Here is a 12,667-nt window from a genome sequence, read left to right on the forward strand (position 1 = left end):
TTACTAAAGCACATGTGTCTGAATCCTGAGTTGTGGGAAAATTCCAATAGTCTTGTTTTCTTTATAAACTATACATTTTCAGTAATTTGAATGCTTTTCAGAGAAAACAATTACATACCTTTTCCAGTCACAAACATAAGTGAATACTATTATGGCCATTAAAGTATTTTAAATATATTAAGTAAAAACAGAAGAGATAGAGTTCTCTTCTATCATTGAAATATTTTTCTCCAAAACATCAGTTCCCAAATGGAAACAGATGAGAAAAAAGAAAAAAAAACAAAACCACAGCAACAAAACACTGGCCCACAACATATTCAATACACACACACGCGGTTAGTTTATGTTTTTATGAAGACAGTCTGGTGAAACATGTACAATATAAACAGAATGTCAGGACACATTTTATTCACCTTTACCTAGGACAGTTTGGGGGTAAATATAGATTTCAATTTCATAAAATGAAGTGGGAGAACAAACAAAAACATTCTGGTTGCTAATACTGAGTAATGCCATGAAATGCCAGAAAGTAAAAATGTGTATTTTTTAAAATTAACTTTTTTTCTGAGACAGGGTCTCACTATAAAGCCCCAGCTGGCTTTGAACTCACACAGACTCTCCAGTTTCTGTCTCCCAAGCTCTGGGGTAAAAGGTGTGCACCACTACAGCTGGTGTAGACATATACTTTTAATTACACTATGTGGGCATTTCTTCGCTCTACTAGTTAAAAAAAAAAGATAATTGAATTTTAAAATCACAAAGCACCTAAGACAAGAGGCAATACTTACACCAGAACGCGATCAACCCTTGGTCCATGCTGCCTCTGGAGGGTAATGGGAGTGCTGTACAATTTCATGACTCCAGGTCCTCAGTTCTGGGCTGGGGTTCTTATGCCCCCTTTATAACTTGCAGGTAGTGGTGATGATGTGAAAGCTATTTATAGATGTTAACTAAACTACCTTCTATGTTTGAGATGAATGCAGGACTGACTCATGTTTCTTAGAATATGTTTTCCCATCACAGCCAAGGAAGTCAAATATTAATAATACAAATAGGAACCGGAAAGATTTGATGAAGGACACACACGTGTAGAAAATTGTATTATGGTATAAGAAAAGTATTAGATCAACAAAGTTTAATATTTAAAATGCCAAACAACTTTATACAGACTAAAATAAAACCGTGTAAGAGCCATGCCTAGTTTAAAAGTAGCATAAAGCATCTTACCAACGCTCACTACTCCTGACTTCTTCCTACAGAAGCAACCAAGTTTTAACATTCTTGTACTTGTCTCGTGGTTTACAAGTATCTATTCCTGACTTGTCATACTTAGATGTTACTCTTTCCCTACTTGTCAAATGACTTAATTACCATGATCTGGGGGTTGGCAATGGGAACTGTACCTAGGGCCTCTGTGAGCTCTGGCTCTCTATACTCCAGCCCTGACGTCTCCTACTCTACTTCCCAGTTTTTCCTTCTCCTTCCTCCAGCAATACTGACCCAGCGCTTCATTCCTTCCCATCCATCAGCTATTTTCCAGGAAGATCCTTAGTCCCATGCTAAGCACTAATACCTTCCTCCCTCCTGACCCCCATGTCTGCAGTATGTATGTACCCGTATGTATGTACCCACAACATACATACGCTTGGTCAAACGTGCCAGGTGCTCAGGTCCCTCACTCACCCCTCCCGCTTCCTCCATGCAAACCCACCATGGGCTTCCTGACCCAGGCAAACAGGCTGCTCCCAAGCTGCACACAACCTTCTCTTTCAGGCTCAGTTCCACTTTTCTTGGATCCCAACAATGTTATACAGTTCTTGATTTCTTCCCTCTTTTTAACAGAGCGCAACATTTAACAGCTCCCTATGGAGCTGAGGAGAAAAGGAAACTATTTTTTGAGACAGGGCTTCAAAATGAACAGATACTGAAGGCACTGGCCCACACTTGAGTTACCAAGTTCATATAAATATGTACTTATGTTTAAATACAAATATGTAAATGAGATATCAAAGTACATTTCATTTAGTCTTGAATCTGGAATCCTCATCTCTCAGTGTTGACATTACAGCTCTGTGCCACTGTCCCTGGCTGAGAAGACAGTTTAAACTGGGCTTCCTCACAGCACAGACTTCTACCAACAATGGAGTAAGTACAAAAAGGAAAGGACCTTGGAGATGTAAATTTAAATTTTCGTTAGAAGAAGATTTACTCTAATGCCTTCTATATATGACCATTAAGCATTAGAAATGTGGTTATTTAGAAAAGAATAAACACTGATGTTTGATGAAAAAAATTAGGATGTAAACTTTGTTAACATCTATGTTCTTTTTTTAAATTTAATTTTATTTACATTGGTTTTCTGCCTCCACGTAGGCACGTAAGTAGAGGGTGATCTATCCCCTGGAACTTGAATCACAGGCTGTTATGAGCTGCTATGTGGATGCTGGGATTTGAACCTGGGTCCTTTGGAAGAACAGCCAGTGCTCTTAACCACTGAGCCATTTCTCCAGGCCCTAATTATGGCTTTTCTCTTCTTTTAATGAGGGTGTCAAATTCTGGGGTTACCAGCAGTTTTGAGTTGCCATGTGGTTGTTGGGATTTGAACCTGGCTCCTCTAGAAGAATAGTCAGTACTCTTAACTGCTGAGCCATCTCTCTAGCCCTATTTATAGTTTTTCAAGACAGGGTAACTCTGTAGCCCTGGCCGTCCTAGAATTCATTCTGTAGACCAGGCTGGCCTTGAACTCAAGAGATCTGTCTGCCTCTGCCTCCCAAGTGCTGAGATTAAAGGCTTGAGCGATCCTTGCCCAGGACAAACTGTCTTTCTAAAAAGGAACTATTTATTTTTACTTTATGTGTATGGATGGGTGTTTTGCCTGCATGTATGTCTGTGCATTGTATGTGTATAGTACCTGCAGGGAGCATAAAAGAGTACCGAACCCCCAGAACTGAAGTTACACACAGCTTTCAGAAGCTGTGTAGTATGTGGGTGCTAGAAGGGCAACCACTGCTCTTAACCACCGAGTCATCTCTCCAACCCCACGTAAACTGTCTTAATGATTTCATAGTCATAATGAAATGGTAAGTGATACCTAGGTTTGTGTGTGTGTGGTTGTATGTATTCTAACTGAGAAAATCCAGCCCTAAATGAGGTATTATGCGCTTGATTTTGGCCAAAGGGCAAAGGGCAGAGAAAGGATGAAGCTGTTATAATTTCAAGTCTACCTCTTGATTGTACTCAATGAAATGAATGAGATAATGCTGCAAATTTGTTCAACCAACATTAGCCATAAACAGATTCTCTCGAATTCTCCTACTAAAACCTGTAACCCCTTGAGATCAGACAAGCCTTAAAAATTTATTTAGCTAACAGTTTGACTTTCTAGTTAAACTGGTCATGTGAAAGCCACTCTGGTCACAGATGTTAAGTATAAAAATAAGGCTTAATGGGGCTGGGAGATGGCTCAGTTGATGAGTGCTTGCTATGCAAGCAAGTAGGGCTTAAATTCAATCCTCAGCACACATGAAAAAAAAAAAAAAATCTAGGAACGGCAGGTGCCCAAACCCCAGTGACAGGGCTGAGGATCCCTGGAGCTCGCCAGTCATTGGTCTAGCAGAATCAGTAAGCCCCAGATTCAGTGAATGACTGCTTTAAAAAATAGCGTGGGAAGCAAATGGAGACAGCTGATGCTGGCCTCTAACGTACACACAGGTGCACGTGGGACATGTACTGACACTGAAAAAAAGGCTTACTGAAGGGAACAGACCCTAAGTCTGTGTAATACAGTTTTAGATGTATCACAAGTATCCTTTTTACAAAAAAGGCAGATAGAATGAAAGTCACAATTTCAAAGAACTAAAGGATGTAATGTGTTGTCAGGTCCTTTAGGTCTGCTGCAAAACAAGAAAGTGTAAACGTATGGAGTTACCTTCTCTGGATTTCCATCTCTTCTTGGGATGGGCCATTTTGAACTTGAGCAGGTAGCTGTGAATTCTGTCTAGGCAATGTTGGCCCTATAGAGGGAGGAAACATTACAGATGAGTATTACCACTCTACCAAGCTGGGCGGAGGAAATTAAACCATGAGAACAACAAAAAAACCATCACATATTAAAAGAATGCATCTTCTTTTCATCTAGCAAAATAAAATACAAGCTTTTCATAACACACAGCAAATGAAAGGCTGCAGCATAAGCCATCGTCTCCAGAAGACTCACTTCAGACAGATGGGAACACCAACAATAAAGGGAAATAAACATTTACATATGAAGAGCTTGAGTAAAACAAGGGTTCAATGAGCGTCTGAATAGGCACCTGAGCTTGACATTTTCTAAGACAATGAGACATTTTGTTTGGGGTAATTATTCATGAGGTGGAGAAGAAAAAACTTAAATGAAAAATCAGAATTTAAAAACTCACCTAAATAGAACACTGGAAATGAAAAACAGGAGAGAGAGAGCATGAGAACCTCATTACTAGACTGAAGTATGCTAATGCATTTATCAAACTTGCCCACTTGAGCTGCCATTTTTGTTTAATGACATGGCATTTCCAGTACTGGTGAACCAAACATTCGCTAAACTTCCATAGACTGTATTAACCTACTTAGCTGAATTTTTAATATTATATAGGTAATCTTAACTTTTCATTTGAGGTAAGAAAGGCAGAGGGTTGGGGGAGACCCTATGTTTACACAAACACGGAACTCATGAGAAACCACTGACCATCCACTCCCAACATCCATATATAATGCAGACCCATCTTTAGCATCTTAAGACTGTTGCTAAATTATGGGAAGTCTTATTGTCATCAGATATAAAAATTAAGTGAGATACAAGTTGCACCTGGGATAATATACAATGAGATGACCAATCTAAGGTTAAGCTAGAAAAACCTTGAAATCTAAAACAGTAAAAGCAAGAAAGTCAAGTCGGCTTCCCTCCGCCCTCTGAGAAGTGTACCTGACTTCTCAGAGTTTCGCAGAGCACTACTATAAAAAGTGAGTAAATCAGTGCTGTGTTCTAGAACATGCTACTGTGCTGAGCGAAGACCATGAAAGCGGCCATTTCCACCCAGTGGAGCAGACCCACAGCGAGGCAAAGGTTCATCGGGATGTAACTGCACTGGCCCTGCCCAGTGTGGAAAAGCAGGAAAATGATCTGAACTTACCTACTAGCCTTTTCATCTCTACATGATTTTAGGTTAGTCATTTAATTTGCCCTCTAATGACAAATTAGATGACATCTGCAGCAATGTATTTCATTAGAATATATAAGCCTGATACTTTGAGAACCAAATAAAGAAAATAGAAAATCAGCCCCATGTAATTAATTAATAAGAGAAAAAAAAAACACCCACGTTTTAAAAGCAAACACACATATAAATGTTTACATAAATGAAAATATAGCTGTTGCCTAACAGAATGTTTGGAAAATTAACACAATGATGTTTTGAAAAAAATTGGGGAGTATAATTTATATATCCATTCCTTTATTTAGTATATTTTAAACTATAAAATGAAAGCATTTGTAAAACCAACTTAAAGATCATTATGGCTTAGTTTAGAAAATAATGCCTGAGTGTTTAAATGAAAACTTCAATGGCACAAACAATGGGACAGCTGGATGTCAGTAATCTGTTGTGCTCACATCTAGAGAAGGCGTTGTACCTCAATGATCCTATTAATGAACTAAATCTATGTTTTTAGCTGAAATCTATATATTCAAGTTAAAAATATTAAAATTTCAATTTAATATTATTGATCTTATTAAACAATTTTGTTTGTTTTTAATCTATCTCTGGGCCCAACATGGTACTGTATGCCTGCAATCTCAGCATTTGACAGGCAACCGAGAGAATGAGGTCAGAGTTACCGTGGGTTACACATACTTAACACACTCTCAGCAGAACAAAACTACCAAAAGCCCCTAAGAATCCTGATGTGACTCATAAAACAAACTGAATGTGGAAATTCACCATAGTTTTTATTCCTACCACATAAAAAGAAAAACTTCAAGGGATCCTTTAAACCAAGGATTTTGGTCAGAATTAACTCTCATAGTTCTTTACTACATAGCTGTATGGTAGCAAGCCATTTGTCTATCTGGGCATTAACACCCCCCTTTGGCATTCTGTGGTATCTACATTTAATCTGCTTGTTTTGTTTTTCTTCTTCATCATCAATATTGCCAACTGTAAAAATCCTGCATACTGAAATATATATGTAATTAAGAACAATTATGAAATACTATAATTATTAGGTAAAAATTCTGGGTAAGTTATAAACTAGAGGCACACAATTACATTTTCCTTCTTGTCAAACATTTTGATGGGATATAAAATTGGTGGGTTGTATCAAAGGCATTACAAAACAACAGAAAGCAGAAACTAAGGCTAGGCAAGGTCATCAGTAGCTGTATTTTCTGGAATGTATACTATTTTTTTTTTCCAAACGGGTCATATTCCAAACTTAGTATCTGTCTTCCCATAAAATACAGAATAGGTATTTTCATAGCCATCCCAATGGGTAAAGGACAGTATGTTAACATGCATGGTTTATAGGTTATCAGTTATCTTTGTGAAGAAAGAATTAAGAAAAAAGAAAAAGGAGACACGACCAAGGTGCAGAAATGGGTGGCACCGCTCTAGTCCTCTGCCTGATGGATAACCAGGCCACGGCTGGTTCTAACCTGCCCAGGCTAAACATGCAAAGTTTGGGAATTACTGCTCCTAATAAAGGCAATGTAGTAATGCTGTTGATAAGCATTCTATAAATGATGGAAATCTGATATGAACTTCTCTCCAGTAAGAATGGCATTTTAGCCTTGCCTTCTTCAATACTGAGTTTGGGTTAAAGCACATTTCACTTACTCTCCTCATTTTAATTCTCATGAATCTAGGTAACAACTGGCCACAGACTTTTTAAAACCACAGAACTAAAAGACAAGTAGGTGCTATTATGTACAATATTTAAAACTTAAATTTAGCAATCAGACTGAAGATTGTTTATATACAAATAAAAGGTTGTTATAAAGGAAATCTGTGTTTTTAACCTGTTATTTTATGATTTAAAAATCCCTTCTATTAATATGGTCAAATTACCCTTTCCCCTTTAAAACTGGGTAAGCTATCATTCTACACATGGATTTCAACCTTAAAAGCACAAAGTCACAATATCAAGTACATTTTCAAAGTGAGCTGAAGAGCGGTCTAATCACACGAGTATCAATGTTTAATAATAGAGGCCCAGGAGAACTCCAGGACAAGACAAGATCAGAGATAAAGTTACTGACACTAAGCAATCTGCAGTGCTGACTTGGGAGTCTGGGGGAGAGGAGGAAAAACTTATAACAAGTCATGAAATAGGTGCTCGCTGCTGTAAGTATCAGCTGGAGCAGGTCAAAATGTAACTTGGGAGACCATGAAATATATTAATATTTTCTTTTTTTTCCTTCTTATTATAACATGCTTCTCTAATCCAGTAAGCACATCAACTTAAGAACCAGAAACTGTATCAACAATATTGAGAAACCATACTAAAAATTTCAAGTTTACATGGAAAAAGTACACACACTAGCTGAACTATTAATTCAAAAATTTTTGTAGCATACCACTTTATAATTGTCTCTTACAAAATAGTCTAGTCAAGGTATGAGTCAAAAAGGCATATGTGAACTAAAAAAAAAAAAATTAAAATAATTAAGAAAGACTTTATTTTGAAATTTGAATTTCCAAAATAGGTTTCAGAATTAAATAGGAAAAAGGAGAATTCAGACAGTATGTATTTACTTACTAATCTCTCTATATAAAAGAAAATTTCCCTGTGTAAAACTTTATATATATAAGAAATTTATATATATAAATGATTGATCAGCTCTAACATGGAGTGGCTATGTGATATGCCTAACTTATCCATGCAAATAATACATGCATATACACACATGTATATCTAGTGGAGTGAACGTGACAATCTAAAGGCCTAGCTTCACTTCTAAGGCACAGAAACCTAGGCTACCAAATAAAGCGTGCTGTCCTCTGAAACCCATCCACTGAAAGAGTGAGCTTCCGTCTGCCTCTCGATATGCACATCTAGAACTAAGTCAGTAAGAGAGCGCCTTCCCAATAAGGCACATTTACGTTACTCAAGTCATATGAAAAATGTATACCTTTTTCTTTTAAATTAGATCGGATGTCTGTTCCCAAAGAAAATCATAATTTAAAAAAAAAAAAAAACTTCTCTAATTTATATTGGAAGAGGTGGGGACCAAACCCAGGGCCTTAAGTGCTCTACCACTGAGCTAAATCCCCAACCCCCAAAAAGAATATTTTCAGGTTCTATTTCTAGTTAAAGCCTCGCGAATAAGCCAACTGAGGAGCCAGGCCAACGTGACCTACGTGAACACAACTATCACTACACAGAGCAGAAGCTGGCTTCAGATCTCAAATACCACAAGCCAGACTATGGCCTAGAGAAACAAAAGTTATGGATATGGGCAAGTACTATGTACCACAGCTTGAAAAAGTAATGTAAACATAATGTTGCTTACCACAGAAAATACATCGCAAATTAGTGCTGTCCTGGGTAGCAGTAACCTTGCTCTGGGCTGCAACAGACACCTTGGTGTTAGAAGCTTCGAAGGACAACAGAGCCAGCTGAAGAACTTCACACGAACTAAAAGGTGCTTCGAAATGTTCAGAATGCACTTACACATGCGTCCTATCTAGACCCTCATTTGGGAAAATTTATAATTTTACAGCTTAAATATTTCCTGAGTTATACAATCGAAGAATGCAGTCTGCATTGTAAGACTGTATTTTTTTTTTTAAAACATTAGTGAGAACGAAGTACAGAAAGATAAGATACATGGCCAACAGAATTAATTTCATGAGGTCTACCCTCCCATTAAGGAGAACTTTATTAGAAAAAAAGTTCAGGGGAAATACTTAAGATTCATTTAGTTAATTAAGATTGTTCATTGTATACCAGCTGGAAAACCCCCAAAAGCTATAAATAAAAAGCCATATATATATATATATATGTGTGTGTATATATATCCACTGATGTGAGATAGTTCTGTACTTAACATATATATCCACTGATATGAGATAGTTCTGTACTTAACAATGATCAGCAAGGTTTACAGCGACACATTTTACTATTTTTCCCTATATACGACAACATATTCGACAAAATGAATTAGTAAAAATTTTATGTGGCCAACGACAACCAGCCATTTAACCTACATGATTTATATTAAAATTTAGTTTATCAATGAAATAAATTAAAAATTTTTAAGAAGAAAAACTCAAAGAGAAAGTGGCAATTTCTGGAAAGAAAAATGCTTTATCCAAAATTAAGGTAATAGTTAAAACTGGGGTTAAAAAAATTTCTTTTGCTTAGTATTAATAACATGCAAAAGGTACACCAACAGTTTTTCAGAAAACCCTTTCAGCAAGGAGAAGATTTTCTTTTCTTATGGGTACTAAGAAAACAGTTCACGGCTCAAATACATGTTGGTTTAAGGAAGACCATATTAAAGCAAACAGGACAGTATTTTAGATTTACCTAAAAGTATATTCTTTAAGATAACCTCTACTAAGTAAAAAGTTTTAATAAAATCAGAACCAAACCAATTTATATTCAAAGGCTTACTTAACAAGATAGATCATGAATAACAAATTTTCACCATTTTTAGTAATTGACAACATAATCCAATTAAATCTTAAAGTATTGATACAGTAGGTATTTTAAACACCAGTGAAACAAATCGCTAAGGCCACCTTTGCTAAGTATTTTCACCCACCTATCTATCCCCAAAGATGCATGCACAATACTTAGGGCAGTGATAAACCACAGGCACTCAAGGGCGAGCTCAACAAGCCGGTGAGATCATGCGAAAGGAGACAAACATTGCAGAACGACGACCACAGTTAGATTTTAAATTTAAACTCCTTCATAAAAATGTCTTACCAGTGTTTATACTCCCACAAAACCTTTAATAGTGAACACACCTTGTTATCAGGTTTTACCCTTTAGTTCCCTTAATCCATATCAAACAGGAAAACATACAAGGACAGTTAAAAGAAAAAAAAACTTACATGAAAAACCTGAGAAAGCACCTTGCTTCTGACAGCAAAAAAGCTGCCCCATCCCAGGAGAAATCATTTCAGCACAGTCACCTGACAACCGTCAGACTGCAGGCACTGTTACCACTGCAGGAGACTAACCCTTTCCAACCAAGAACTCAGGATCTCTCTCACAACTGAACCACTAAGCAATGTCCTGCATTGGTCAACCTTAAGCATCTTCTTTCCGCTGATTTTTATTTCTGTTACCAAGCTAAACACTGATTTACTTTTTGATAGGGTTGCCTGAATTATACTGCAGTTTGCATTTCCCCGAAGATGGTAAATTATTCATTCCGTTGTATGAATAGGGCCAGCTTCCTGCTTACTGTTGATGCTGTTAACTCTTTCTTTACTCAACTTGAGAAGACTGATTATATGGGTAAGTTCAGTATTAATTAGTAATACTAGCATTGTTTAATACTAGCACTTGTCTCTAAAAACCACTACTTTTTATGAAAGCTATACCACAGAGGCTGAGTTAGGGCTAAGGGAACCCAGAGTGTAAATCTAACATCCTTATTATGCCTCTAGAAGGAATCTAACATTCTTGATAACTACTTTGGCCTCTGATCTCGTTGCGGATGTTTGTCTCTTGCTGTAAAACTGTCACCCTAAAGGTTTTGCCCACTGCTGTTACTCTTTACCACTTGGCTTTAAAAAAAAAAAAAAAAAAAAAAAGTGAAGTCTGTTTAACCTCAGTGGAAAATGACAAGACTTTTTAGCTTTGATCCATGTCACTTCATTTTATTATTATATATAATTACTATAACAGACTTCTAGAGCCTTTGTACTTCCAAAAAATAGTGGTATTTATTATTAATAGAATTATTATTAGTGGTATTTATTATTAGTCATTTCCAGGTAATCTGTAACAGAAACATTGCCCACCTCTGCATTTCTTATTTCTAAGGGTTAAATAAGATAACGTTTACTTAAAGACTGGTTTGAATTTGATTTGCCTTTCTGGGAAGCTGGTCACTGAGTGACAGAAAAAGCCCAATGCTAGCATTCAGAGGAAGGGTACTCAACTCCTGCCTCTTGTAATAAAGCCCTTCCTAGGCAAGCAGTCAAAGCAACTAGGTTGTGTTTGCTCTAAGGCTAAGGCATTGAAAGAGAAGAGAGGCATGCAAATAACCCGGAGGCAAGTGCTGCAGTGGAATCTGTCTGCATTAAAAATAAGTTCATAAAAGACCCAACAGGCTGTATTTATATATTTATGTGGTGGTGCACACCTTTAATCCCAGCACTCAGGAGGCAGAGGCAGGAGGATCTCTTGTGTGTTGGAGGCCAAACTGTTCTACATAGCAAGTTCTAGGACAGCCAAAGCTAAAAAAAAAAGGGGGACCATGAATTTGAGAGGGAGGGTGTTGGAGCATGGGGATCTCGGAGGACATGGAGGGTCTGAAGGGAGAAAAGAGAAGGGGAAATGATGCAATTTACATTTTAAGTAAAAAAAAAGTCTCAGCACAGACTCAGGGAAGGAAGGAACGGTAACGCTTCTGTTTACTTTCCCCCCTTTTTTTTTTTTTAAAAAAAATCCTCTCCTTGCTTTATAATGTATACATTATGCCAACACCAATGTGTGTATGTCTAACAAATGCATGAGTAAAGTCCCAGGCAGCTCCACAACGTGGCTACTTTTCACAAACACTGAAACAAACAACCACAAAATAAACCTTCTGGGCTTGAGACAGAAGAGCTATAGCAGAGCTTCCAAAGATATTAAGTCAATACATCTGATCAGGACAGCTCATCAAAAACCAGGACTGTCCCCCTTATGCAGGTCAGTGACTCCTCCATGGGAACCTCAGGCTGTTTGTGCTGGTCTTTCTCTCTGCACGAAATTCATTCTATTTCAAATAAGGTGTCTCTATCTAAAGTAGTATCTATGTAACATAACTTGTTTTTGAGATTTGATACAACAATTTATTATAACAAGGCTTTAGCGTGCACTATTTGAAATGACATGGAAAAGTGTTGACAAAGGGCTAAGCAAGATGGCTCAGAGGTAAAGCTATGTGGTGTTGGAATGCAGAGCCCACTGAGAGTGGCACCATTAGAAGGTGTGACTTGTGGGAGTAAGTTTGGCTTTGCTAGAGGAAGTGTTATATTGTCAGGTGCAATCTGAGGTCTAGGAAGCTGCCCTGATGCCTGCAGACCAAGATGTAGACCTCTCAGCTCCCTATCCAGCACCATGTCTGCCTGCGCGCTGCCGTGCTTCCCACCATGATGATAATGGACTAAGCCTCTGAACTGTAAGCCAGCTTCAATGAAATATTTTCCTTTTTAAGAGTTGCTGTGGTCATGGTGTCTTTTCACAGCAACAGAAACCCTAACGGAGGGCTGCAGAGATGACTGACTGCTCTTCCAGAGGTCTTGAGTTCAATTCCCAGCAACCACATGGGGGCTCACAACCATGTGTAATGAGATCTGATGCCCTCTTCTGGTGTGTCTGAAGACTGCTACAGTGGACTCATATATAATATATAAACCCTAACCAAAACAGGGTGCCTGTCATCCAACCGTGCAAGGATGCCTGA

At 37.7% G+C, this 12,667-nt stretch overlaps 1 protein-coding gene across 9 annotated transcripts in view; it reads right to left on the bottom strand.

Annotated features, from left to right (window-relative positions):
- Positions 1 to 12,667, bottom strand: part of Enah (ENAH actin regulator) — a 112,986-nt gene that overhangs the window by 23,456 nt on the left and 76,863 nt on the right. For 4 of the 9 annotated variants that reach the window (XM_032915349.1, XM_032915345.1, XM_032915351.1 and 1 more), the window contains exons 4-6: positions 8,546 to 8,602; positions 4,419 to 4,430; positions 3,929 to 4,013 (exon numbers count right to left, since the gene is read on the bottom strand). In XM_032915349.1, coding sequence (XP_032771240.1) covers positions 3,929 to 4,013; positions 4,419 to 4,430; positions 8,546 to 8,602 — 154 coding nt within the window. The remainder of the gene's footprint in view (positions 1 to 3,928; positions 4,014 to 4,418; positions 4,431 to 8,545; positions 8,603 to 12,667) is intronic. The other 5 variants (XM_032915346.1, XM_032915348.1, XM_032915353.1 and 2 more) reach the window with 2 other exon arrangements.

Source organism: Rattus rattus, chromosome 10 (assembly GCF_011064425.1).
Source record: "Rattus rattus isolate New Zealand chromosome 10, Rrattus_CSIRO_v1, whole genome shotgun sequence".
Taxonomy (NCBI): domain Eukaryota; kingdom Metazoa; phylum Chordata; class Mammalia; order Rodentia; family Muridae; genus Rattus; species Rattus rattus.